General features: G+C 46.2%; 2 protein-coding genes across 2 annotated transcripts; one reads left to right on the top strand and one right to left on the bottom strand.

Moving 5' to 3' along the window:
* The first annotated feature begins 1,291 nt into the window (after positions 1-1,291).
* Positions 1,292-13,734, top strand: PRSS8 (serine protease 8). Its single transcript, XM_081168359.1, has 6 exons — positions 1,292-1,635; positions 7,940-7,993; positions 8,827-8,995; positions 10,341-10,615; positions 11,366-11,532; positions 12,752-13,734. Exons 1-6 carry the CDS (start codon positions 1,590-1,592, stop codon positions 13,139-13,141), a joined length of 1,101 nt encoding a protein of 366 aa, XP_081024485.1. The 5' UTR covers positions 1,292-1,589; the 3' UTR covers positions 13,142-13,734.
* A 2,905-nt stretch (positions 13,735-16,639) lies between these two features.
* Positions 16,640-26,859, bottom strand: KAT8 (lysine acetyltransferase 8). The gene is made up of 11 exons (XM_081167306.1): positions 26,436-26,859; positions 25,174-25,248; positions 24,192-24,367; positions 23,931-23,984; positions 23,665-23,829; positions 22,940-23,029; positions 21,922-22,062; positions 21,224-21,317; positions 20,482-20,632; positions 20,120-20,274; positions 16,640-18,097 (listed from the first exon to the last, which is right to left on the bottom strand). Exons 1-11 carry the CDS (start codon positions 26,713-26,715, stop codon positions 18,033-18,035), a joined length of 1,446 nt encoding a protein of 481 aa, XP_081023432.1. The 5' UTR covers positions 26,716-26,859; the 3' UTR covers positions 16,640-18,032.
* Positions 26,860-27,780: the final 921 nt, after the last annotated feature.

Here is a 27,780-nt window from a genome sequence, read left to right as displayed (position 1 = left end):
GTGTGTGTGTGTGTATACATATGTGTGTGTGTATGTATATATAGCCACACATCTAACTTTTGATTAAAATAATACAAGTAAAAGTTTAGATCAGTCGTTCCCAAAGTGGGTGGTGGTGGTAGGGTCATCTAGGCAGATGCCAAGTGACAAGTGGGCAGCAGGGGGGTGCTGGAGGGGCAAATAACATTCAGACCTTCAAAAGCTGGTATTAATCAAGTTCACCCGTTTCATTGAGTTGACTAAACTAAATAGCTTTATATGGACTTTGAATAAATGCAATTAATTGTTACTGTTTGGAATGTCATTGTGTGACTGTCTTTGTCAGTGGGCTGTGCAAAATGCTCTTCTGGATAACGCTTTTTAGCGGGTGCACTGGGGACGAGTTTGAGTTTATGGAACCAAGCGGGCAGTGGCCTAAAAAAGTTTGCAAGCCACAAGGAAGTAGACCAGCCTCTGGCCCCAAGGGAAGGGCCAGTAGCCCCTCTCACAGCTGTTTATTTAACACTAGCAGAGAAAACCAGCTTCACTTGGAAGGCCTCCCCTTCCCCCTCCTCTTATTTACATATCTAACCTCTTGGTTGGTCCCCCTCCCCCCTCCCCTAAATTAACACCACAACAAGCTGTTGCCTTAAGGGCCCTAAACAGAACAAAGCAAATAATGCTGGAATAGATGGGCTTTCCTATGTTAAAATGTTGGGTGGGCCTCTCCTGCCTCCTTCCACACTCGTACTTGGCTGCCCGTATGCCCTTAATAATAATAATAATAATAATAATAATAATAATAATAATAATAATTTATTTATTTATATCCCGTCCTCCCCAGCCAAAGCCAGGATCAGAGCAGCTAACAACAGTAAAATGATACAACATTCTAAAATCATTTCATTATAAAATCAGATTAATGGCAACCATTGGGCTAGAGTTCTGTGAGGATTGCCAGAGGAGGGAGTCAGGCTGCGCCCTGACCAAAGGCCTGGTGGAACAGCTCTGTCTTGCAGGCCCTGCGGAAAGATGTCAAGTCCCGCGGGGCCCTAGTTTCTCCACGAGATTGGAGCCACAGCCGAAAAAGCCCTGGCTCTGGTTGAGGCCAGCCTAACCTCTCTGTGGCCTGGGACCTTCAGGATGTTTTTGTTTGAAGACCTAAGGTCCTCCTTGAACCACAATTCCCACCATCCCTGGTCCCTGGCCCCACTGGCTAGGAATGATGGGAGCTGTAGTCCCCCTGCCCACCCCCAAGACAACAAGGGCGTGGCAGGCCTGGAAAAAAGTCACCAAGTTCAGAGGAGGAGGCGGGGCGAAGCAGCCGAGCCTGGGCAGGCAAGGTGAGCAAGGTAAAAACATGCAAAGGAGCCACAGGAGAGGCAGCTGACTGGCTCTGGCTGGGAGCCCGTCCCGTCACCAACAGGTTGGGTAACTTGTCCATCAGCCGAGGAAGGCAGAGTCCCGAGCGCAGCCTCCCTCCCTCATTCCACCTGCCGGCAGGACTACCTGGAGGAGCTCACCTGGCGCGCTCTGGCTCCCTTGCGCGCACACACACGCACACCTGACTTCAGCTGCGGGTCTCAGCGACGCACCGGGGACCAAAGGAAATGGGGAGTTTGCTGGGAGGCCTGGGCCTCCTGCTCTTCGTCTCTGGTGAGTACCGGGCAAAAAGAAGCGCCTCTCTCTCCGGAGATTTAGCCTGCCTCCCTCCCTCCTCCTTTCCCAGCACCGGGGTGCGGGTTGGGCGCTGCGTTCCCGCCACCCGCGCCCAGCCCTTTCGCCTGCCGGTCGTTTCCCATCTCTTGCACTCCCATTTTCAGAGCCGTGGCCGGTTTGGCAAGCACAAGGGGGAAGAGCTGCAAACTGGCCTTTTCCAACTGTTGGGCTGTCTGGAAGTGTGCGTGGCGAAGGTGCTATGCAATGGGGGCCAAGTTTCAAGTCCTCACTGGGGTGGCTTTTGAGACTCCCCGCCACCTGCTTGCTTGGAGCAATAGCCTAGCCTGTGTGACTTGGTCAGAGGACATTGAGGCAACCCCCAAGTTGAGCCATCCTGTGTTATGTATTGGGGTGGCGGTAGGATAACATGCCGTTTTGTCATGGTATCTGTGGAGTGATTCATTCTTCCTCAATAGTAACCCGTGGCTATATACAGTATGCCAATCTCAAAAGGAAGGTGTGGGGACCCGTACTGGTTTGGAAGCTCTGTTGTTTTATAAAGCATTGGCCACCTTGTACCTAGGATCTGAAGAGGCTGAGTGTAGCTCTTGTATAAAAAAAAAAAAGGTATTCTGGACATGCTCAACGGCATTCTTGTCAGGGCTTGTGGCTTCGCACCATTTTTAATAAATTCATCACCGCGTGACATATGTAGAGCTTAAAACTGAACTCCAGAGCTGTGCCATATTGTTAAAAAAAACAAACACGCCCCAAAATTTATCAGCACGCATGATGATCCATTATGTCCCCTAGATGAGTTTTATTGCACTGTTAAATTGTAAGGAGGGAAACCATGACAACTGTTAAAAGGAATCCTCGAAAATAATGGAACATATGACAAGCCAGCGTGGCACGTTTAAGTTGGTGGTTGGGGAGCAGGTTCTGTTTATGTGTGGAGGGGAGGTAGGGGTGTGTTTGTTTGTGTGTGTGTGTGTGCATGCGCGCACAGTGACTGGTGGTCTGATGGCTTTTTAAAGTGCAGAATTGAAACAAACACACCCCAGCCTTTCCTTCCTTCCTTCTTGAAAGCAGTGTATGCGTAGTTGGGGGTAGAATAGGTGCCACATTCCTAGAGGACAAAGGTCCTTTCAGTCTTGGGAAAACACACACAGAAAGGGAAGGGGAAGAAGAGAAGTATCTTCCTTGGAACTTGTCCCAAGTAAAGGAGGAGGGAGGGAACTTTGCCATGGTGGGTTTTTTCTCCTTCTTCTGTTGGAGTTCCTGTGACTTTAATGGAAAACAGGAGAAACTGCATAAGTGAATTGTTCATAATTCGTGCTGCGACTTCATACTGGAAAGGACTGCACCTGCTGAATTTCTTCCTGCCATGCAGCTGTTAAAAGCACAGGAGTTCTGCCGGGGAGGAAAAGGTTGCAACTCGATATAGAAAAGTTATCTACAGATGGTGCTCAATGGAAGGCATACACTCTAATCTGAAACACCCTATTGTCTTCTCCAAGATAAGTGAGAGCTGGTGTTAGTTGTTCCTTTGTCAAAGAATAAGACTTTAGGGCTGAGTCCTTTCTCAGAGGCTTGGGAACACAGTGGGGTCTAGTGAGCTGGTGGACAAATCTGGCCTAGGAGCCAAAGGGCATAAAGCCTTTTTGTTGCTGCTCCTTCAACACTCTTTTTCAAACAGCGCAACCCACTTGTGAAACTTCCGTTATCTATCTTCCAACAACCCCGAAACTCTTTGTAACCTGACACCCTTGGGAAAAGTGGCTGGAAGCCAAGCAGTTGAGAACAGTGGAGTTCAGGGTATATGTGTGTGTGTAAGAGAGGGAGAGAATATGATCTGTGCAAATTGTTCATTGGGGTGTGGGTCCAGTGCTGACCTCAGCCTCTGGCAAGAGTTCCTTTATTACATTTGGAAACCGAGTCACAAGAGTCAAGATCTCTCGTCTGGAATTTCTTATTTGACCAAGACTTATTAAGGTGGAATTCTGACTCTTGAATTCAGCAGCAATGCTCCATTCCCTAGAACATGATAATGCCACCTCTGAGCATGTGCAGAGTACTTCTTTCTTACCGCTAAAGAATTATGGCCAGGCTCTATCCCTGGGATTGTAGAGTGGTATCACCTCCTCCTGGCACCTCTCTTCTTAGAAACTTGCTTCAGTATTCACAGTGAAACTTGCAAAGCATGCAGGACAGAATCATGTTAGTTCAAGTTTATTGTAGAACCTGCAATAAATTGCTGTAATGCTGCTGTTCAGGATACTAGTCAGTCATGTCTTTTTCCTAGGATGCCCCATTCCCTTGCCCTAGTTTCCCTGTTCCCCTCTCAACAGATGCTTGGTCTCTTGCCAATGAGCTCATTTGGTCTTCACTGAGCTGTTTGGGGGGATTGCCCTCTCTTCAGGTTTCCCCCTAAAGCTTTTTTTGTTCTTCAGCAAATCTCTGCTAACACATCCCTCACGGCATTGCCTGTAAACATCCTCCACGTTCCTAACAGGGAGGCATAAATTTTTACTGTGGGGCTTCTTTCTTTGTTACTGCAACTCCATTTCCCGCAAAGCTTCGCCTGTTGAAATTCTGTCCGTCACGTAGCTGTGAAAGGTGCTCTCTAGAAAGAGAATAAGGCAAACTGGAACTTTCCAGGTCAAAATGTGACATGTGGGAAAGTGTATTGATGGGAACTCTACTGAATGGCACAAATTTGCCCCGGGGATGAATTGAGAAGGGCACCTTCAACTGCCTCGTGTCCTGCAGGTGTGCGCTGGCTGACCCGGCTGAGCCCCAGGAGGTGGGGTAGAGAAAGAGGGCAAGGATAGTTCAGGCTGGTTTCTTTCTGTGACATTTTGTCTCTGAGGGTGGGGCAGGCTCGGACGTCATTGGTAGGTTACCCAACCAGTTGGGCCTGCCTCTATTTTTAAATGTCCTACTTGCTCATCTCACCGCAACCTCTTGATGGCAGAGCCAAAATAGCTGCAGTGTGTGTATGAGGACTGGCCAGGATGCCTGGAATCAGCTTGTTTTGTGGGGCCTTTCTTGGTGTCGGTTTGTGGGTGGAGGTCTCTGTTGTTGTTGTTTTGATAGTTCAGCTGAGTAAGTCCACCAAAATCTGGGCCAAACCCAGGATATTTTGAGGGCCAATGGAGACTAGCTGCATGCTGAATGTAGCACCCCCTAGAGGGTTGCTATCTGTTTTCACTTAAAAGCACTGTCACGGGAGGTCAGAGTTAGTGGCTCAAAAGTACCAACAGAACACAACTGGGCCTCTTGCAGGAGGATTTTCATGATTAAGAGCCCAGTTCAAAACCTGCTGATTCTCGTGTTCAACATTACGTAGCTGGAAGATACAAGATGAGGCCAACCGCAAATGTCTGTTAAGGAGAGAGAGAAATGCTTTGGGCATCAAATGTGGCTTAGGCATTCTTTGTCTACTTGTATCAGAGTTCCCATGACGGGGCCTTTTCAATAGTGGTGCTGCAAAACTCTCTCCCTGTGAATTTTTGCTGGACCTTTTTCTTTTAGGGTTTATTGAAGACTTGCTTTGTTTCAGCCTGCCTTTTATACCACACTTGTATTTGTTTAATGTTGCTTTGGATGTGGCTTTATCTGCTGCTCCTTCTGATTGATTTGTGCTTCTGATAATTCTGCATGCTTCCTATTTCAATTGTTGTTTTAATTCCGTAAGCCCCTTTGTGGTACAAAAACAAGTAAACTGTGCAAAACTCTTACCAACTTGACCAGAAGATGCCCTTTCCAGATTAGAACCAGCAGCCCCTAGAGCGTTGGCCCCTTCTAAGTTGGAAACCTATGATGCAGACTTCATAGGACCTCAAGGGACCTGCTGTGGCAACAGCATGTAAACTTTGGCACCAAGTCATATTTTAATTATGAAAGAGGAGGTCAACAAACAGGCCACTGGGGTTTAATGGCTAAGATGCTTTTATTCCTCAAAGAGGCATTTCAGTTTTCAGATTAGTTGTGACAAAACCATATTGCTCTGAGGTGTGTCTTAGATATCTGCTTGCCCAGTGTTTGATCATCCAGAGAACCAGAAAGAAACCACCTGGCCTGCTCTTGTGTCTTTAAGATAGGGATAGGGAACCTATAGGGCACCAACATCTGGAGGGCCATGACTCCCATCCCTGACCATTAGCTATGTTGGCTGGGACTGATGGGAGTACCAACAACATCTGTAGGGCCTGGGTTCCCCATCCTTACTCCTAACTGCAGCTCAGGGTGCAGAAACGGGCAGAGGAAGTTTTGGACAGCATAGAAATACTAATTTCCCATTCCTGTCTGCATACTGACCTGTTGTAAAAGGCAGAGATTCAGTTGGTTGAAAGTTTGCAATGCTTCCTTAGAAGCCAAAAGGAAGACCTTCCTTGGAATGCCATAAGGTGGTCACCAACTTCGATGGAGACAAGAGGGGAATAGACAAATGGATAAGACTGTCAATGGCTACTAGCCAAGATAGCTACAGTATATATTGCCTCCAGGATCAGCAGTGGGAGTTTGCTCAGACACCCAATTTTGCGTTAACAAAAAAGTCAGGAAATGAAATGGCCAATGCTGTCCATAATATATATTTTTTCATAAGCACAAAGTGCCTGACATTAGAAAAACAAAAATGTGTGGAAACACAAGCCTTGATAACTCGAGCCTTGTAGAGGGGCTAAATATGAGGTATAGCCTTATCCTTGATGATGCCTTCGGGGAGGAAACTGTCAAGAACTTCATTCTCATTTGCCTATTCAGGTTCCCCTCTTCTCCCTCTCCGTGTCCCCAGTGACTCGCTGGCTGGCTGCTCTCCCAAGTCCGCTCAGACTCATCTCCCAGGAATCATCGACACTGCGGGATTTTAGAAAGCCAATCTAGGCCGACAAGCAGGGCGGGAAACAAATCCTTGGGAAGCCACAGCTGTGGCAAGAGAAACTGGGGCAGCAGGAGCAGAGAGGCACACCCTGGCTTCCTTCTCATAGGTTGTAGAAAGTACAGCCTAGGGAGGAAACGTCAGAAAGGCCTGGGAGAAATCTCCTTTCTCTCTTCGTCAGCATGACAACGTCCCCTGGTGTGTAATTTCCAAAATGAAACATGCATGGGGCCTGATGTGCTCAGAAACTATGACTTCTGCAGCCACCTCTTTTTCTTTTCCCCGGGTGGCAAGCTGTGCCTATTGCAACAGAGGAAACATTCTGTAGGTGCAGCTTCCTGGTGCAGAGGTGCAGCAGCGAGGGAAGGTTATTCCTGTGTAATTTCTGGCTGCTGCTCATTTGCACACACCTGCCTTACTATCTGACCTGGGATTGAAGCGCCAGTCTATACGATTGGCAGAATCAAGTGGTATTTTGGTAGAGCTTTTCTTAGGCTGCACCACTTTTGGCTGCCATGCCGGTTTCAAGTCAGAATGCTGTTTCACTGAAACAATAGCATGTTAAAAGAAGGGTTGTACCTAGCCTTGTCCTGTGTGCAGAATTTTTCTTTCTCCTTGAGGGAGCAATCTGTCTCTCACTCATTTACTCTGGAGCCTGAAATCATACAATCGGAACAAGCACTCCGCTAGATTTTCCCAAAATTCTCAGAAATATTCCAGCAACTCTAGCATGGGGAAGGGTTTTAGTGAATTGTAACAGATCAGTGTGGCGGACAGGATTCTTGTGTTTGATTACTTGAGACAAAGTGAGGCCTGGTGACTCTTAAAGACGTTGCAGTACTCGGAAACAGAAACATAAAAGTGGGATCTTGATCAGGCAAATGTTTGTTCATATGTAGTGCTAAGCTAAACCATGGCTTAAGGCAAATAAGCCAACATGCAGGCTCCTGGAGAGGGGATGACAGCAGCTTCTCTCCTCCTCCTCTGGTGGTTCCGCTGTTGCACTTCTTTGAATTAAACTTTAGTTTAGCATGTCCAAACCCATAAGCTGTAAACCCTAGAACAAACCTTGCTTATAGCTCACCCTTTGCTGGAGCAAGAGAGACCATGAGCCTGGGTTTGGACATGATAAGCCAAACCATGGTTTGGCTCAGAGCAACACAGCAACAAGAGGTGCAGAGAAGGAGCACAGCAGCTATGATCCTTTTCCAGGAAGCAGCATGTTTGTTCATTGCATTAAGGCTAAGGATCGTCTTAGTGTTGAAGTGCAAACCAGGTCATAGCTGGAATGAGTTTTCAAGTAATTTGTTTTTTGTTTTGTTTTTAAATGTGAAAATATTTAAGTGCTGCTTGTTTTATTGTAATCAAAATGTTGCAACTTGTCTTTATAACTCTACTTCTTTTTTAATTTCACAGTATTCTTCTCATGCTCCCACTCTGCAGCCATTGGAGCCAACAGTACCCAACCAGGTAAGATATTTGAATTTTGCATGAATGGGTGTGAATTTTTATTTTATTTTTTAAAAAGAACAACACTGCACACCACTAAGTATGTCAACAATGGACATCCATTGATTACCTTCCCTGTTTTCTCACATACTAATTTAACTCTCCCTCCTCCGCTCACACCAATTATTATTTAGGTTCCAAATTCGCTTCCTAGAGTCTAGAAAGCAACTTTTTTACACTTAAAACCCTGCCTTCAACACAGTAGGAATCGTCTTCGGTCAGCTCTGTGGTCTCTGAGATTTCAGTAGGCATTGTGCATACACATTCAGTCACATCTCTGCAGTCATATAAGGTCTCCAAATATAGGCTTCCATATTTAAAAATGCAGTTCTGAGAGATTTTCAGAATGCCTTTTCTACCTCTTATTGAATGGTGGGAACACCGGAAGCATATAGGAACCACTTTCGGTGTTCTTCTTACAGCCAAGCAGTATATAAATTATATGAACGAATAACATAGGAAGCTGCCTTATACCAAATCATACCTTTGGTCAGTTTAGCTCAGTATTGTTTACACTGAGTCCTGATGGCTGCCTGGGATTTTGGGCAAAAGCTTTCCCAGGCCCTACCTGGAGACACCGGGGATTGAACTTGGGAACTTCCACATGCAAGACAGATAGATGCCCTTCCAGTGAGCCATGGCCCTTCCCCACACAGAAGAAGAAACATAATAGGATGCAGAGCCGTGGGTACACAAGCCCATCATGTTGTCTGATCGTCGTGTACAAAAGAACATGTGATGTGGGTGATTTCTGGAACGTCTTTTCACTCTGCAAAATGTCTTTATGTCTGCAGGATTCTGTGGAGTGCCCGCTATGGGGCGAATCATGGGTGGCATGAACGCCGAGCATGGGCAGTGGCCCTGGCAGGTATCCCTGACCAGCAGCAGCGGCGGCCGTCACCTCTGTGGAGCGTCTCTCATTGCCCCCCAGTGGCTAGTCACAGCGGCACATTGCTTCCCTGCGTAAGTGCAAGGCATCCGTGGAATAAGATGCTGTTGTGGGTGTTGGGGAAGAGAGCAGGCAATGCCTTTTGGATAGGAAGTTTAAATCCGGCATAGGCAAACTCAGCCCTGCAGATGTTATGGGACTACAACTCCCATCATCCCTAACCAACAGGACCAGTGGTCAGGAATGATGGGAATTGTAGTCCCAAAACATCTGGAGGGCCGAGTTTGCCTATGCCTGGTTTAAATAATAGAAAGCTGGTGAGGCGTGCAGACACTATTCTGCAGCCTTCTCATAATTCGAGAGCTTGGTTTACTGATGAGGATGCTAAAAATGTTGGCTTTAGCATTTGCATGGTGCTTCTGGGCAGTGTTCAAAGCACTGCCAGAAGATGACGTCCCGATATGTGAAATTTGAAAAGACCCTGAAAGGTGGGCTCGTGCTATTATATATATATATTTCAGATAGTGAGGGTTGAGAGAGAATGGTTTTTCCAACATCACCTATGGCAGAGGCAAGATTTGCACTGGAGACCCGATCCTTCCTACTGCCCAACTCACCGCTTAGTCTCATAGGAACTATGCTATGTTAGATTTTAATCATTACCTATAGAGTACAGTATATCCTTGTGTGTCTGCCTAGTGCTAACTTGTTAACGAACAACTTCAAGGTCTCTGCTTTCCCTTCTTATGGTTCTGTACCTCTAGCTTGGACAGTCCTTCCTAGATTGCGTCTGGAAAATGGGGAGACACATTCATGTAGAATGGACCTGTACCAGGGAGAGGGCCTTTTCAGTAGTGGCCCCCTGTCCAATGGAGCAGGCTTCCTAGTAAAGCTTGCTTGGTGCTATATTTGTGGTATTTTTAGTTTCAGAATATTTTCTAAATAACTCTTGCAATCTGGGTCTTTCAATATTTTTTAAAAAATATACTGCCTTAATTTGGGCTGTGTGTGATGAATTTTGTTTTTCACATATTTATCTTTTTGAATTTATGGTTTCATGGCTTATTTGTATCAAAATGGTTTTCTTGTTTATCATAAGCTTCCCAGATAACTTTATGGGGCAGAATACAAATGTCATAAACAAGGTCAATCCATGACTGCCCTCCGTGCAGGCTAAATGGAATCTCCACGTTAAGAAAAGTTCACCTCTAAATACTGGTTTCTGGGGCAGAATTAAATGGAAGACTGTTGCTTTCTCTCCCTCCCCATGTGCTAAAGACATCAGTCTGGCTACCATTGGATATGTGAACCCCTAGCACAGGTACTCCACAGGTACTCTTAGACCCTTAGCAACGACCTCCTTTTGCATCTTAGAAATGCATTTTAATACGAGCATATTGCTTCCTCTCCTTTTTGCAGGAAGGCTGGAATTGAAGACTACGATGTCATCCTGGGGGTCCATCGGCTGAATGACCCCCCAAACGACCTGCAAGTTATGCAGGTGGAGCAAGTGATTAAGCACCCTGACTACGTGGAAGAAGAAGGCTCTAAAGGGGACATTGCCCTGGTGAAGCTCAAGAAGGCAGTGAACTACAGCCGAACAATCCGGCCCATCTGCCTGCCCGCCTCTTCTGTCGTCTTCCCGGCCGGCATGAAATGCACCGTCACCGGCTGGGGGAACGTGCTTGTATCCAGTAAGGAAGAAATTGTTTTCCTATTGGAGTCATGGTCCTTAGAGTGGCGGAACTTGTTCTGGCACTATGATGTGACCACATCTGGAATAGGGGGGGGGGTGGCACAGCTAATCCTCTGTAATGCCATGTTTCCCTTGTGCAGTCAGGGCTCAGTCCCCATCTCTCTCCTCCATCCCCTCCACCCAAAAAGGCCTTCATATCTCAGCATGGAGGCTTAGGCCTGGGGCATGTGAAGAGACAATGGTTTCCTCTGCATATGGCATGAGTGCCTTTGTTTATTGTCCGTATCTTGATGCAGACAGAGCCTCAGCTGTAGGAAAGGAGTCCGTAGCTGCAGATTAGGGAGTCTGGCTTCCAGAATGACCAGGCACTTATTCATCTGCACTCCCAACGCAAAGACAAACACCCAGCCACCCGGGACACAAAAAGAGGCTGGTCCATTAGAGTGAATGGGGAGTTGCCCCACCAACCTCAGCCTGCCCTTAGCTGCCCCCACTTGCTCTGCAGCCTTGCTTCCAGTCAGCCCAGGAGTGGCACCAGCTCTCAGCTTCCTCCTCCTCCTTGGACTCGGTGTTGCTCCTCGTAGGAATTGGCAGAGAGGAAGATAGGGACAAAATTAGATTGAGTCGCCTTTGCCCGCCATTGGTGCTGGCTGCACCTACTGCTGGCCTCCTGCCCTACCAGTCCCCACTGCAGGACAGCCTTTCTCCACATCTGGGCACTGACTCTGAGTTTCGTTTCTTCCTTTAGCAAGCCTCCCCACACCCAAGACGCTGCAGCAGCTTGAAGTGCCCATTATTGGGGTAGACACTTGCAAGTGCCTGTACAGGCGAAACCCTGATCCTACGGATCCCCTCACCGTCCACGACGACATGATCTGTGCTGGCTTTGCTGAGGGGATGAAGGACGCATGCCAGGTGAGATCAGGCAGGAGGAGAGGGGAGGCTGGGGATGCCCGTTTGTTGAGGAAAGGGGGTGGCATTTTAGAATGAGGCGGTGAGACCCAGATTCGGCACTGTACGAAAGGCCAAGGCTGATGGCCTTTTGATGTTTAGCTTCAGCCAGCACCTGTTTATACATTGCATAGATGTCTGGAAAGAAAGTGCTGTAGCAACTCATGGATTAGAACCCTCTTTTCTTGTATAAACATGCACTATGCCCCCTTTTCCCCCTTGGTTATGGGGCACTTTGTAGCCCTTCTCAGGCAATTCACTATAAGTGATAATTTGACAGGCTGGGGAAAATTCTTGCCAGTCCTGCACTGCGCCATCTTTATTCCATGTAGAACAGGGTATAGAGTCCTTTTTTGGCCCAGTGAGCCAGATCTTTTTTCTCCCTCCCTGACTGCTCTGGCTGGCCAAATTTGCTGGGTGAGCAAAATCACCCACCCACCTGTCAGTCACCTGAGATTTTATCGAAGTTGGCTAGCTGGGTAGGGGAGGAGATCGTTATAAAGCAGGACTGAACTCCTTGCCCTTCAGCGGATGGGCGGGAGTGTTTGATCCTGATTTCTGCAGGGATCAACTGTGCCAATGAGTTCCTGACAGGAAACTTGCTCACCCAACTGAGCTAAGCAGGACCAAACTCCTGCCTGTCAGCTGATGTCACCTGACTGACACCTGATTCCAGGGTGGTTCTGGAAAAACTGCCTTGTGGGCTTAGCTGGAAGCCCTGGCAGGCTACGACTGGCTGATGGGCTAGGGTTGCAATGTAGGTGGGGACCACGTTGAATAGTTCTTGGGGGTATACTTTGGGTAATGCCGACCCCCTTAACTCACTTGGATCCTTCCAAATAGCTGCCTGTGGAAGAGTACTCTCAAGTCCAGCTGCTCACAGTCAGCCTTCTGGCGTTTCCCTCACTGAGAGAAGTGAGGTTACAGGGAAACAGAGGGCCTTCTCGGTAGCTGCACCTGCACTGTGGAACGCCCTCCCGTCAGATGTCAAGGAAATAAACAACTATATGACTTTTAAAAGACATCTGAAGGAATCTGTATAAGGAAGTTTTAAATGTGTTCTGTTTTACAGTGGTTTAATAATTAATTGGAAGCCAGAGTGGCTGGGGCAATGCAGCCAGATGGGTGGCATATAAATTATTATTATTATTTATCCCCAATCTAATAACCATTTCCCCCCTAGGGTGACTCTGGAGGACCCCTTTCCTGTCGTATTGGCAATGCTTGGCTGCTGGCCGGAGTGGTGAGTTGGGGGGACGAATGTGGAGCCCCCAACAGGCCTGGTATCTACAGCCGCATCTCAACCTATGCCGACTGGATTCAGGCAAATGTTCCAGAGGTGCAGCTCAGCCAAGTGACCTCCGACGTGCAGCCCATCTCGGAGGAGGGCATGTGCTCTGACACTCCTGACACTAGCCGGCCTGGACCTTACGATGACATCCAGCCTCAGCCAGGCTGGTCCCGTCCCATCAAGCCGACAAACCCTGCCTCGGGCAGCGCAGCGTCCTGGGCCTGCAAGTCCAGCCTGCCTCTTCTTGTCCTCTTCCTTCAGACCTTCCACTATTTCTTATGAATCGTCCCTCAAGTGGGCCAAATGACTGATTGTGTAGCGGGGAGAGAGCAGTCCCTTCCTACTCTGTGCTCAAGTGGGTGGTCCCACTATTTCACATTCTGCCATGCCTCAGGTTTTTCCGCTTTGCTCTCTGGAAGCATGTGATGCTCTTGGTACGATTACAAAACGGCAGCCTTGTTCTGGAGCAGAGGGTTCTGCCAAGCCACGAAGGTTCAGTCCAATGTGCACTCGAGGTCTGCTTAGTATATATACCTTACATTCCAACTTGCTGTTTCCTCCTTCCCTTTTGTTCCCTTTGACATGTTAATTTATGACAATCCCCTGGGCCTGCTGCTGGAGAACTTGCCCTGCCTCAGCACAATTACAGAAGCCATGAATGGCAACCACCTCCTTGCCTCTTTGTTGAGGGCAGACTCACATTAAGTTGTCTTTGTCTCCTCATCATGCCAGGTCCTGATCTGCTCTCTGGGTCTTGGTTCTCACTAATCCTGGATTTCACCATTGTTACCAATGTATTCTTCACCCAAATCCATTTATCTCGATCTGCCTTCTGGTTATCGCCCCTCAGCTTCCCTCCACCCTTTCCAGTCTGTAACAGGTATTTGCTCCTGCTAACCATTGCAGCTTCAGTCCTGAGAAGCTCCACACAGATTCTACTGGCACACCAGTGGTTTTGCTGCCTGGTCTCATCCTAGAATGTGAGTTGGCTCCCTCTAAGACGAATCAGTTAGCTGAACCCTACACCTGTTTTTTAGGGTCCAGTTCAAACCATTGTCCGATATCCCACTGATTCCGATACCTCATGGAGTTGGGTATAAACTATACCCTCAAACACCCCCTTCTATGGTGTCTACTGGCTGGAGGTAGTGTGGAGTGTCATCTAGGAAGCCCAACCGACACTGCCTTTGTGTTAAAGCCTCAGTAGTCCACCGTGATTGGATCAAGACCAGTGTTAAAGAAGTGACACTCAGCGATGTGTCTGTGGAAGCAGCATCTGTCTCTAGGGGATCTGTGACGCTCCAGGTGGTTCCATGGCACCCAATCTGCTTTTTGCTTCCTGGATTCTTACGGCCCTTGACATGTGTGTTTGGGGGCAACTAAGACGACATGTTTTCCCGATGCCTCCTTGAAGCTCAGACTGAAAAGATGGAGTGATGGGACCGAACCATGTTTCTTAATTAGCTGCCACATTTTGACCCCTGGCTGAGGACTTGGTCATCTTTGTGTGCTGACCAGACTGCAACTTCCCTTGACTGGCTTGGATTCTTTGAATGGTAACCTCACTTATGTTTCTGTGCGTGATCAATGAATCTCTCCATTGGTGGAGTGTGTGCATGTCTGTGTGTGTGTGTGTGTGTGTGTGTGTGTGTGTGTGTATGTATATATATATATATGTGTGTGTGTGTGTGTGTGTGATAAAAAGTTGCGGGAAACATAATCAGGGCAACATTACTGCTAAATGAAATGTCCTGCCTTAGCTTGAAGATTTATTTATGATGCAGCATGACTTGCACGTAAGGCAGAAATGGAATGGGACTGCTTTACGTAAGTTTGCTGCTGCCGAATCATAGACATATTATTGGTCTTCCCTGACAACCTGTATTTGCACATCTTTTTAAAATAAGTATGTAAGCATCTATTTGTTTTTTGGGAAGGATGAGAATCAGATGTTGCTCTCACAATGAAGGGTTTTTAATAAAGCAAATAGTAATTCTAAAGTGACGGTAGTAGTTGTGTTAACTTCCACCACTGTCCTGAGCGCCGACTGAATCCAGAGACAAATTCCGCATGTTAAGGGGCTGCTTGCAACACTTGAAATACCTGTGTACAGAGGTGGGGGGAAATTCCTTTGGAAGTGGCTGCATAATGATAAGACCAGGTTCACTGGCTTATGGGAGTTGCTTCACATTTTCTACTGGAACTGAAAGTGAACTAACCAGAGTCCCAGCAAGATAGTCACTAAGGTGACAGACAGAATGCACTCCATAAGCCATGCCTTCTGTTACAGCTGGCCCAGTGGCATGGCAGCCAAGTTCACAGGAAAGGCTAAAGCCTGATTTCCACCTTATCCACCTGGCAAAGATACTGTGGACACCTAAGAACGGCAACTGTAAAAAAAAAATTAGCACCTAACTAAACATGACAGCAAGTTGTGCAGAACACACTTACAGCTCAATAAAAATGCGGAGGATTGCATTAGTAGCCACCACTAAGCCATTCCTGTAAAATAGAGACACCATAAAGTAAGCTGTTGGTTCTTTCACTTACATGGAATTAAATCATAAGGCTGCACTCCTTTGCAATAACACTACACTAATTATGATAAGACAAAAACATGATTCTAACGATTAACAACACATTTATTGTGCCACTACTTTATATAGACTAGAATGTGCTTATGCTACAAAAAACACATGCCTAACCATGTCTACTCATAAGTAAATGCTACTGGGTTCAATGGCACTTACCAAGTAAGTGGGTTTAGGATTGCAGCCTAAATGGTAATCCCGATATACTTTACCCTGTTTAAATCCTGTGAGTAATGCTGAATAAGAAGCAAGTCCACAAAATAAATTGGCTAGAAAGAAATCTGGCATATAGAAGGTATTCTGCAAAAGTTCAGTGGCATTTTAAGAAGTGAAGCTGTATTTTTAAGCATTCCAGGTGCTGTTGAATTATCACTCCCTTGAACCCTACAGGTTTAGAACTTAGACCAAATTCAGAATTTCTCCTGGTACAGCTTACACCATGCTACAACAGAAGCTGCATCAAGGTGAATTGCCTCTTTGAGTTACAGATCAAGGAAGGCTGTCAGAGGAATTCCTGCTTCACTTTCTAAAGCAGTCACTCACTTCATGGTGTGTTTTTGTGTGTTTCTTTTCTAGAAACATAGGGGACGCGGGTGGCGCTGTGGGTTAAACCACAGAGCCTAGGACTTGTCGATCAGAAGGTTGGCGGTTCGAATCCCCGTGACGGGGTGAGCTCCCGTTGATGGTCCCTGCTCCTGCCAACCTAGCAGTTCGAAAGCACGTCAAAGTGCAAGTAGATAAATAGGTACCACTCCGGCGGGAAGATGAACGACGTTTCCGTGCGCTGCTCTGGTTTAGCCAGAAGCAGCTTAGTCATGCTGGCCACATGACCCGGAAGCTGTACGCCGGCTCCTTCGGCCAATAAAGTGAGATGAGCGCCGCAACCCCAGAGTCGGTCACAACTGGACCTAATGGTCAGGGGTCCCTTTACCTTTACCTTATTCTAGAAACATACATGAACAAGTCAGGATATCAGACGACACACTTGCACTCAACAGGGGCCTGCTTTGGCTCTCTTACTTCACAGTACAGGTAGTACAGCAATAAAGCAGACAGTGGCAGATTTCCAGGATCCTGAATATATGTTTCCAGTATGGCCTAAAGCCTCCATACCTTGCCCAGAACTTTCTTCCCCCACCCAAACCTGTGCTCAGCAGAATTCCATCGTTATACACGCAGCATAGAAAGATACTTCGTTTTGTTGTTTTATTAATTAAAATATTTTTGAAAAGTAAAAGAAAACACACTGCATACATGGATTATGAATCTAATATCTGTAGCAGAACCATCATGTGGACAGTTTCTCCCATAATATCAAATGCAGCCCCACCCCATTGAAACCAACTTCCTTTTGAACTAGTCCCAGTGAAGAAGGGGTGCAAGCATATTGGTGAAAGGTGGTGTGAAGAACAGCGGCAGCCTCCCTCTTCGGTTCCATTACTTCCACTGCGCTTTGTCCAAGAGAATGTCGATTCTTCTGAGAAAATTCCTTCTCATTTTATTTCTGGCAAAGGTAGCTCATACAATGGTAGGGCAACTTGTCAGAACCAACTAACCCACAATATCCCACTGTTCGGTTTCCTCCAGTTTGGAGGTTGTACATTCCCCTGGGCTACGACAACAACCCCCTGGCAAGTAACAGCCCCCACCCCATCATATTTGCATTGAGAACCATCCCTTTTGATGTAGGGTCTCCGCAGAACATCAAAATCAACTAGGTCAACCCAAAAGGACAGATACCCTGTTAGCTACTACGCTACAGCTGCCAGGGATATTCTCAGGGTCAGGTGTGGCACAGTGACTTCTCAGCTGCTGTGTTTCTTGGAAATCCATGCTTTTAAATTCAGCCTCAAACCCAACTCTGCACAGTCGTGCTCTCATCTGCTGAGGGGATCATGAAGCGCTTCTGTGCACAATTCTGACAATGCCCCCCTTTGGCGTGCCACTCTCAAAACTCTTGACTGTGATGGATCTAAATTGCAATTTGACCGTGGAAAACTAAATTGCAACTACAATCAAGTTTTCTTTTTCCAAACGGTCATAGCTAAAAGCGAATCCCCCCCCACCTGAAATTTTGCTGACTGACTGCTTCCCAAATACTGCCTCACGCGTGTTTACTGCCCCCGTTTTGCTCTACCTGCCTGACAATGGAAGTAGAGGCAGTCCAAGGTTTTGTGCTAGAGCAGCTCAGAAACGAAGGTTCCAGGGCCAGTGACAAGAGATGAGAAGGTGTGTATCCCCTTCCTCTTCTGGTTAAGACAGAAGCCACCAATTCTACTACCCTACGAGAGCAAGACAGCCGGTTTCGCCAGAAGGAAGGAGTTTGCCATGCAGAATCAGAAAGGGACAGGAGGTGAGATGAGGGTGGGGGAGGAAGTGGGAAGTCTTCACTCTAGTGGAGCACAGTAAAGTTGGCGTCACACTGCTAACACCCCTTCTCTCCCTGCCACCCTGAAAACATCTGTTCCAAGACATGTCTGATCAATGCAATACCAACAAGAATGCCTCAGACAATCTCTTAAAACGAAGGGTGGATGTGTATTGAAGCCGAGCTGCTTCCGTTGCTTAGATCAGTTTCTCCTTCACTTCTTGGAAATCTTGGCTTGCTTGTGTTTCGGAGGTGCCCATCGCAGACAGAGCGAATCCACTGGAGGGGGAAGGAAGGGAAAAGCAAAGTCAATTGGTGTGCAGCAGGCACTTGAGACAGGTAGACAAGCAGCGGTGCTGCATTTTAGTCAGCTAAGAATGCTGACACAAGCTTCTCAAAAAGGCTAGCCCAGTTCAAAACGCTACTGTTTCCAGTAGAGTTTTTTTAATGCTCTTCAGAAAAACAAGCAGCAGAATGCCAATATGAATGAAATGATGCCTTGGGATTGTAACAAAGGCAAATACTGATTACTGAGACAAATTCATTTTAGCTTCTATGAGAGCCTGTTTGCTGTTCCACCCATCTTGGAAACAACTGCATTTCATGGAAGCAAATGATACTCCAGCTTATCTTGTAAGTGGCTGATAATCAGCCTTCATGCCCCACCCTGCAGATTGTTCATCTGCAACAACTGACAGCGAGCAGCTCCTTTTAAAAAAAAGAGAGGCTCAGAAGGAGAAACTGGCACTCTGTCTGCAGCTCCTCTTACATAACTGGCACTGGCTGGCACGTCAGCAGCCCCACCGGGGCAAACAATGCTTCTTTCAGCAGGGATCAAAACCTGAAACCACTGAAAGTGGTTCTGACTTCCTGACCTCTCACAAGGTGCTTCTGTGTTTGCACTCGGCAATGCCTGGCACACTCCATGACGGAATGAACAAAGCAAAAGCAGGATATGGGTGGTATCCAACTAGCTTTTGGCCTCACAAAGGATATTCCCCTCCCTCTTCTCTCCACTCTTCCCCATGTCTGCTCCAGAGGGTTAGGGTGAATCCCCAGTACAGAATCAGGGGGGCACGGAAGGTGCATGGGGAGAGGGAAGCCCTTGCGCTAGTGGATCTATTTAGTTGGATACTACCAATTATCCCGGGAACAGATTTAAATGTAGAGAACTGTACATGGGGAGAGGGGAGACAAATACTCTATAAAGTTTGCATTCAGAATTGATTAAGCAAAGTAGTTAAGCCTGTCCGCATTTAAGTTGCACTGGTGATCCAGCTTCCAAGGAATATGAACATCTTATTGCAAATGTTATAGCAGCAGAAAGGACTGGAATTAGACATGCTATTTCCCAGCTCAGTTGTAACAGGAAAGAATACAGTATTAACTGAAAGGGACAAGTAGAAACACGTTAATTCTTTGTCATAAACATCTCCATTCTATGGTTTCTGAAATAGCCAGTCAGCATCCACATATTTTGAAGACTTGAAACAAGATGGGGGGGGACGACTGATATTATCTTGCTGTCAATTTTTGTCCCAATATTTGCATACTCATATGGTGATCTTACAGACAGACATGCAATATAAGCTACTCTCATATGTATTGTATTGTGCTTGTTAAAGTGAAGCAGCTGCCGAGACTGGCTGAGGTGGTGGAGTGACAAAGAATGGAATGTTTAGCTCCTTATGTAAGCAGTTTTCAGTCCAACTTCTGAGAGAAAATGAGGTTGTCAGTTTGAATGGCAATAAAACCTCATACAGGGCAGGGCAAAAACTGGGAGGAGGTTCCAAGTCACAGGGAAGCCAAAAAGGACGAGGAACTCAGAGACAAGGAGACTAAAATGAGGTGAGACTTGGCAAGATTAAGAATAAGGCATAAGGAAAATGGCAGGAGATTGAAGTATGCACCAAGCCCATCTCTGATTATCTCAAAGTACTAAAGGAGAAGAACTTTAATGTGTAGGGGGAAAACATGAAACTGAAGAAAGGAGCAAAAAAAGAAAGAGCTGGGACTGTGCAAGACTGTTAGGAAGTCAGCAAAACCAGGATGTTTGGAGGACTGCAGCCTGTGTACAAGGAATCAAAAGCTCTAGCAACTCTAAAACCCTGAGAGGGCAATTCTGCCATTGTGACCTGACAACTCAAAAGACAACAGTAAGATCCAAGAGAGTGGGGTTTGGGCAGGTCTTACATGCCACATAATGATTTGAACTAGGCTGCCAATTCTTTGCTTTTGATTAAAAGACTCCTGTAAATCACCGCCAGGTCTAGGATACAACTACTGCCCTTCCCATGGTACCTGTGATGGGAGGCTTCTTGTACTGGGCACTTTTGAGATGCTCCTCGACCAGCTTGGGTGTGACGCAGATGACATGCTGCCCCTTCCAGTACTTGACCATGTTCAGAGACTGCAGTGTACTGATGATGTCATTTTGCGTGATGCTTGTCATCTGACTGCACCGGGGAGTGGGGGGAAAGCAATGGGTAGGGGAGTGAAAAACAAGGCAAGGTCAGTGACCGGCAATTTTAACTGGCAGGTCATATGAAAACCACTCAAAATTGCTAATAATAGAATATCACAGAAGCATATGTGCTACTCAGCAACAATGAGGAATTAGGGGGCACTGTTACATCTTACTAGCAATATGGATTCTTTCTCACCTGAGGTCTTTGATGGAGAGGGTACCTCGGAAGTCCCGGAGGATCTCTAGCAAGACCCATGACCAGTAGCTACGGTAGCTCAACTTGCCCAGATCTGAGAGGGGCTTCTCTGGGGAGCCCACTGTGCTTTCCAGTTTGGAGAGCTCATAGCCTGAGGAACAAGAGCTTTAGGATTAATGTCAAGAAGCAGTCACAACTCAGAATCCAGACATCTCAAGAGCTATATGTTTGCAGCTGCTCCTCCTGGGTAAAGCTTGGATCCAGTAAAGACTCACTCTCAACTGAGCCCTCCAGAAGATCTTAGGGCACATACTCACTTACCCCTAAAACCCTTTAACTTAACCAAGAGTGTGGGAGGTGTCAACATGTTAAAAAGAGCAGATTCCTCCCCACTTTTAGTTAGTGCAGTTTTAAGGGTGGAAATTCTAGTTCTAATTCAGATTAACTATTAAGTATTATCTATTCAAAAAACAAAAACATTCTAAGGCAGTTATAACTTTCTGAAAGAAATTACGGTTTAAAACATTATTCCATCTGGTGATATAGTACAGAATCAGAGGAAGCCAAATTATAGCAAATTAACTGAAGTGGAATACACGGGCGTATGTTGCACAAGTTACTTCTAGTCTGTTCTGGTTAAGTGAAGGCACTATTCTCATTTCCAGCAACTGGAAGAGATTAAGAGGTTGTGAAGCTACTTCTTTTGGTGGTTATCGCACATGACTGAAAGAATCAAACTTACTAAAAGCAATGAGGAACTTCCCATAGCCCCTTCTTTGGTATGGGGGCAAGGTGAGGATGCAGGCAACATTGTTGCCATCTGGTGACTCCTTCTCCTGGTGGCAGAAAATCAAACAAAGAAGTGAAACGAGGGAGCAGGGAATATTGTACTGGGCATAGGATTCATGCATCCTAAGTACCACAGCTTTCACTGTTTTAAAAGCAAGATCTGTTCTCACCAGCAGCCATTTCACCTGGTTACATTAGTGAGAGAGGTGATACAGCAAAGCTATTATATTGGGCTAGCAGGAAGCAAGTGTCACTTAGCATCTCTCCGCCCCTAGTGGCCATAGTATTTAAATTCACTCATTTTCCTCTTTCACCCCACCCATCATCTCTTTGGAATTACATCTATTCAACTGTAAGGCATTATACTGTGAACTATCTTGAGTCCGTTAGCAAACAGGTAACTTTGGTGATATCTCAGAACTCAAAAGGAGTATGAGGATGATTTCCAGCACACAATCACCCTCCTCTCATCCATGGCAGAAGCGAAATAAGTAATACAAAATAAACAGACGTATGAGAATTTCATTTTTACTAGAATCAGAATTTAGTTTTAAGAAAAGTAGTATCATGACTGCTCCTCCTCCTTTTCACACCCCTTCTAAAGTTCAGCTAGAACACTCTCCCAACACTCATCCTATACCAGGCCATCACCTTGGAGAAGTAGCCGACAATATGAGCGCCTTGCCTGTCGACCTCAGTGAGAATGTAGAAGACAAAAGGCTCCACATCAAAGTAGAGAGTCTTGTGGTCTAGGAACAGTTTGGCTAAGAGACACAAATTCTGGCAGTAAATCTGGGGGAGAGAAGCAAACACCAGTAAATAAATAGAGCACAGCAGCAAGAAGAACATGGTGAGTGTATGTTCATTTCCCAATCCAGGAAAAGAGGTGCCCTATGGAGGATACCCCCAAAACCTTTAAATGCCTCCTCTTCCCGGAAAACATTATTTCATTTCAACCTGCAACTTTGTTCTAAGAAAATCCTCAACGAAGTTACAGAGTGCGATCAAATCTCCCCAATTTATTAAGTTACACACATAAAGAAATAAAAAAATCAAGAGGACATATTGCAATGTCTGAACTTGCAAAAGTCTGTACTCTTAAATGTTTTCAAGCCTAGCAACCAAGCTAAGGATCAGAGGCAAGGCTCTACATGAGAAAGTTGATCTTCTGGGCCATTTCCATGTTAAAAGTTCTCTGGCATACCTCGCAGGCCTTGCGGTGAATGGTCTCTCACAATATTGGTGCTCTTTGCTCTCAGCTATTATCTTGCCTGTAATTAGGATATCACTGAGCACTGTGTAAGCAACCTAAAATTCTCATTCATCACGTAGGCAGCGATGGCCCTCAATATCACGTGACCAGTAGGATTGGATAAAGCTGTTTCTATATTGGATCACTCCCTTCTGAATAGATAGCGACACTAAGCCCCATTACTGGAAATCTCAGGAAATCTTTTCTATATGCGAGTGCTCCAACCTCAATCACAAAGATACAGTAAGAGGAGTTCTGGAAGGAGCTTACATGTTAATGACTATTCATAGCCCGTTGGGAGAGATTAGGCTCATATTTGTAGAGGCATGGCTCTGAAATTATTTGGAAGATAGGTTGGATAGCAACTAACAGGTTTCTGATGTAGCAGAAAACAAAAACAAAAGCTGGGACCCCTACCTTGTGATCTTTGCCATCCACCTCATACACTGAAATGTTGTTTTTGCGGTAGATCTCCTTCCCTGGCGGCTGCCGCCACTGACACTGTCCCTGAACGAGAGAGAGAGAGAGAGAGAGAGAGGGATGAGTCTGCATTTTTCTGAGCAATTCCACTGCTTGGGCTGCTCAATACAGCTTCAACAATTTCCCCAACTGTCTGGGTTCTGGTAAGGCCAACAGCCTCGACTTTTCTTATTTGAGATTGGTACTGCTCATTTAGTTTTCCTAGTTGTAACACATGAATAAATAGGCATTAGAATTATTGAAATTGAATAATATCCTTCTGAAGGGAGGGGAAAACCAACAGCTTGGTAAGCTATCAACATCCAGCTCCCCCTTGTGGTCTCTCCTTTCCTCGACTACCAATGCAGTAGCTTCTGACAAACCATCTTCTACGGATGGAAGAAAAAAGAAGCAGAAACGGGCTTTTTTAAAAAGGGTTTCCTTCACCCATGTCTTTTTAATTTTTATTATTCAAATGTTATGGATCTTTATTGTTTTACTATTTTTATTTAAACTGCTTTGTGAAGTCCACCTGAAAAGCATAGAAATACTTTAAATAAATTAATTCTGAAGCTCTTGATATCTTCAGGGTGGTCCATCAATAAAAACATTAACTAAGGAGGCAGGTCTACTCATACACCTCTATCCCCACACCCCCAACAGCACCCATTCCCTTTGCATACCAGATGATAGCGGTAAGTCTTCTCAAATTTCATGTACTTGAGGCAGTACTCGCAGATCCACAGCTTGGGCTGCTTCCCATAGTCCTCTGGGAATGGCGAGAAATACCAAGCGTCAATCTCATAGTTCCCAATATGGATTTTGTCTACGTATTTCACCTTGGTGATCTGAGGACACAGAAATATAGCTGGAGCCACGAAACACAGCTGTGCTCTTTTCTCTACTGAATTTTGGCAACAAGACAGGTCAAGTGCTAGTGAATACTCACTGCTTCGTGCTCCTTCTCCAAAGCTGCTGTGGTGGGATCCATCTCAGCATACGTCTGCAATGGAAAAAGACAGCAAGGTGGCCAAATGTTCAATTCCTAATTGGACAAGACTCCCTAAAAAAGCTATCTCCTAGTGCCAAACTGATGTTAGGAATAGCTCCAGAGGTACAACCAGACACCCTGGGTTTTTCCAGCCTTGGAACCGACACTCTGTAGTAGAGTACAGTTCAATCTCCCCAGCCGTGTATCCTCTGGCATCACCTTTTGCACATGGTTGATTTCATCATGTTTGCGCTTCTGGTTCCGAGTGATCTTGCGCTCTGGCTGTTCAGACAGTTCATTCATGTACTGATCCGTGTTCTTCTGTACCGCATCTTTTACTGTCTTGGTGAGGGCCAGGCGGTTTTTGTCCACCCACTCATCCAGACGCCGGTTGACTGCAATTAGGAGAAGAAATATGTATCAGTCTTGGATCTTCCACCAATCAAAAAAAGAGTTCGAAGCTGCTTCTTCAAACGTTATTCAGCTGAAGGTTAAAACATCTCCCATTCCATCCTTCCTTGATCTAAACAACTGGAGATCATTTTCCCTCCTACTAACAGCAGTATCACTCTAATAGTTCTCAGGTGTTTTATCTGTTCAGGTGACTGAAGAGATCACCTCTAAGAACATGGCATTTAACACTAGTTGCAATGAATTCAGGACAGCAGCGGATGTAAATTCAAGAAAATTTTCATGTCTTTTTCTCTTGCAGAAAGGGCATAAAACACAGGAGTGCAACTGCTAACCTTATTTGATACTTCTCTCCCTCCCTGGGCAAAATAATAATAATAATAATGATGATGATGATGATGTTATTTTTAGGAAACCTCCACAAAACAAGTATTTTTAAAAATCTGTCTATTCATCTAGGCTGCTGGTAATTTTTTGGCTCAGTGTAAGATACTTGGAAAAATATGTAATTTCAGTATAAGTTTCAACATTTGAGAAGTCTTGTTGCATGTGTAAAACATAACAGGGACTCTAGAATGGGTTTGGAAGGAACTACCTGCTCTTATTCCAGGAGTAGCATGTGTTGTGTCCTCCAGATGTCGCTGGACTACAACTCCCATCAACCCCAGCCAGCATGGGAGTCCAGCAACATCTGGGGGACATCATGTGGGCTACCTCTGGACCATAAAGGCATCTCACACTTCCTCCTCACCACATCAGCAGACATAGAGAACTTCAAAAAGATACTTACACCCAACATAGTGCACATAAAACTCCTCCCTGGCTTCTTGCTCATTGATCCGCGACTGGATCACTTCTGCAGAATCTGGAAGAAAGTCAACACTCAATATGGTTAATCTCAAATTAGGAAAGACTAAAAAAGAATCTAATAACAGTGTTTCACTCTGACACACCTCAGCCAAACTCCTTACAACCAGCTAAGCTGCAAAAGCGGAAAGGACCTGTAACAGTTGGTCAAGGGTGCAGGTGTGCATGCTTTGTCAAAGCAAGAGCCTATTGAGTAGCCCAAATATACTATTCTGCACTGGACAATAGAGCTCAGTATATCACAGAATTTTAAAAGTTTCCAAGTAATAGGCACAAAATGGAAGTATGCCAAAGTGCCTTAGTCCATTTTTATTTCAGTAAGAAATAAATATTTCAGTAAGAAATATTTCAATAAGAATCTTTCAGATCCAAATGTGGCAAAAACACTGAGGGAAAATACAGATTGGGCACTCCAGAAGAGGAGCCAACCTACCGTATATACCTTTGATTTTGGGAGCCACAATGTTGCAGGAGTGCAGGTATGCAAAGAGAAGTCTTCACATAAATCTCTACAGTACTCTCCGAAAAGGCTGCTTTAAGGGATGATACAACACAGGAAGAACTAGAATACTGTATGCACTGGCTAAACCTGTGTACGTCCCAAAGGGATGTCCAATAGCATTTAATGAGGTATACTCTTACGTTAGTGGGCACAGGATCACAGCCACAGGTCATCATTTTGACATCCTGCTGCTTGTTCTGAGGTGACGGCTATGTCCACCAGGAACAGAACCTTTTAGTAGTGACCTCATGTTTGTGCTTGATTGGGTGAAGCGTTTTGAGCATTTTATAGCAACACATTCTAGTTTGTTCCATTTTGCTGCTGTGCAATATTACTTTGCCATGGGTTTCATTAGGCTCCTTCCCCCCTTGGAAACGTTTAAAACAATCAAAATTAAACAACAACAATGCCGGTAGTAGAAAAGCTTTGAATAAACAACAGCTGTCATAAGGAGTAATGCAGGGTCATGGAAGCCTCGGTGATGTAGCATAAGCGAGGAGCTTGTGGCCCCCTCCAGATGCTGCTGGACTACAACTCCCATCATCCCTGACCACTGGCCATGCTGGATGGGGCTGACGGGGAGACCAACGACACCACTGTCCTGGGGACGAGCAGGAGGTGATTTTTTGGTGGGGGGGGGGAAGATAAGGGAACCGCTCCTGTTGTCCTGGAGACGTACTTACGCCACGTCCCGTCCCCGCGCCGACACAGGTAAGTCTCCCCGATCTCCACGGTGACCTCGGCTTCGCGGGGCGGCGGCGACGACGAGGGCGCGCGGCTCTGGTTGGCCGGGCCCCCCGCGCTGCCTTGCCCCGGCGCCTCCTCTTCCTCTCGCCCCCCCGGCCCCAGGCGTCGTGGGTCCGAGCCGGGGGGGCTCCCCCTGTCCGTGCCGCCGCCGCCGCCTTCGTCGGCAGCGGAGGCCGAGGCCGCTTCGCCTCCTCCAGGCCCCGCAGCCGCTGCCATGACAACCGCCACCGCGAGAACTCGCGCTCACAACCCACGCGCCCTTCCCCCCGCGACTAACGGTCCCGCCAACCGTCCAAGGCCCAAACCGGAAGTGAATTCTTCGGATTAAAACAAGAAACAAAAAAGAGGGGGTCACTGTCGTACGGAGGTGGCGCGCGAATATGACGCCTTGGGTCATGTGACGCAAGGCGCTCGCGAGAGGCCGCTCAGCGCGGCGGGACGTTGCTAGGAGACGGAGAACCCGCGTGAGCGCCCGTTCTAAGTCAGGTTAGGGGCTCCAGAACTGTTAAGGTAAAGCCGCGGCCTTCTCCCAGCATGCACCGCGCCAGGCGCTTTACGCCTGGAGCTCTCTAGGCGACAATGCGCGCCCTGGAGATGGGGAGGCTGGGGAAGGTAGCCCTGCTTCCCCGAAATAAAACCGGGCACCGACTAGACTCCTGCTTCCAAGTTGGGGGTCACTTTGGGCTGAAATGGGCGCTGTAAATCTCAGGTAGTTTTTAAAAATTGTTCTTTTGGATCGCTCAGGAGTAAAAACAAGCCGCTCTCAGAAAAACACTCCCCCCCCCATGTGCTTCCGTAAGGCGGCAATCCTATGAACGCTTACCTAGTCCCACTGAACTTGCCTCCAAGTCAATACGCTCAGGAGCAGTGCCGATATACGCATAAGCTAAACAAGCTATAGCTGCCCCCCCAAAAAAAAAATTAAAGAAAAAAAACGGCTGGATATACATGTCCAAAATATAAGATAAAAAAACAAATAAAATAAAACCTACATACAGCAACAGTGTTTTGTGTTGTGTAGGCTCCTATGATGTAAGTAATGGTCTGCTAGCCTGCTCCCTAAAATATCACTGGTTTGCTCATTTCTATATATAGGGTGCCTACATTCTGCTATTTATAATTATTAGTAGTTTGCATAATATATTTACACCTATTATTATTTCATGTTATAGCAAGTTATTATCAGTCTTTGTAAATAGTGTTTCTAAAGGAACTTTTGCTATTGCCAAATGCCAGTGTGTTTGCATTATGAATAAAAAATCATTTTAAGTTAGAGCTTAA

This window comes from Podarcis bocagei (genome assembly GCF_964188305.1).
Source record: "Podarcis bocagei genome assembly, chromosome: 13".
Classification (NCBI taxonomy): domain Eukaryota; kingdom Metazoa; phylum Chordata; class Lepidosauria; order Squamata; family Lacertidae; genus Podarcis; species Podarcis bocagei.
This window is presented reverse-complemented; position numbering and strand designations above follow the sequence as displayed.

Bases quoted from the DNA above. Each gene is read 5' to 3' on its own strand.
- PRSS8 (XM_081168359.1), top strand. From the start codon at position 1,590: ATGGGGAGTTTGCTGGGAGGCCTGGGCCTCCTGCTCTTCGTCTCTG. The intron at 8,996-10,340 runs GTAAGTGCAAGG...TCCTTTTTGCAG, and splicing joins GCGGCACATTGCTTCCCTGC to GAAGGCTGGAATTGAAGACT. The intron at 10,616-11,365 runs GTAAGGAAGAAA...TTCTTCCTTTAG, and splicing joins GGGGAACGTGCTTGTATCCA to CAAGCCTCCCCACACCCAAG.
- KAT8 (XM_081167306.1), bottom strand. From the start codon at position 26,715: ATGGCAGCGGCTGCGGGGCCTGGAGGAGGCGAAGCGGCCTCGGCCTCC. The intron at 22,063-22,939 runs GTAGGGGTCCCA...TCTCTCCCCCAG, and splicing joins TGGATGGCAAAGATCACAAG to ATTTACTGCCAGAATTTGTG. The intron at 20,633-21,223 runs GTAAGTTTGATT...CTTGTTCCTCAG, and splicing joins GAAGTTCCTCATTGCTTTTA to GCTATGAGCTCTCCAAACTG.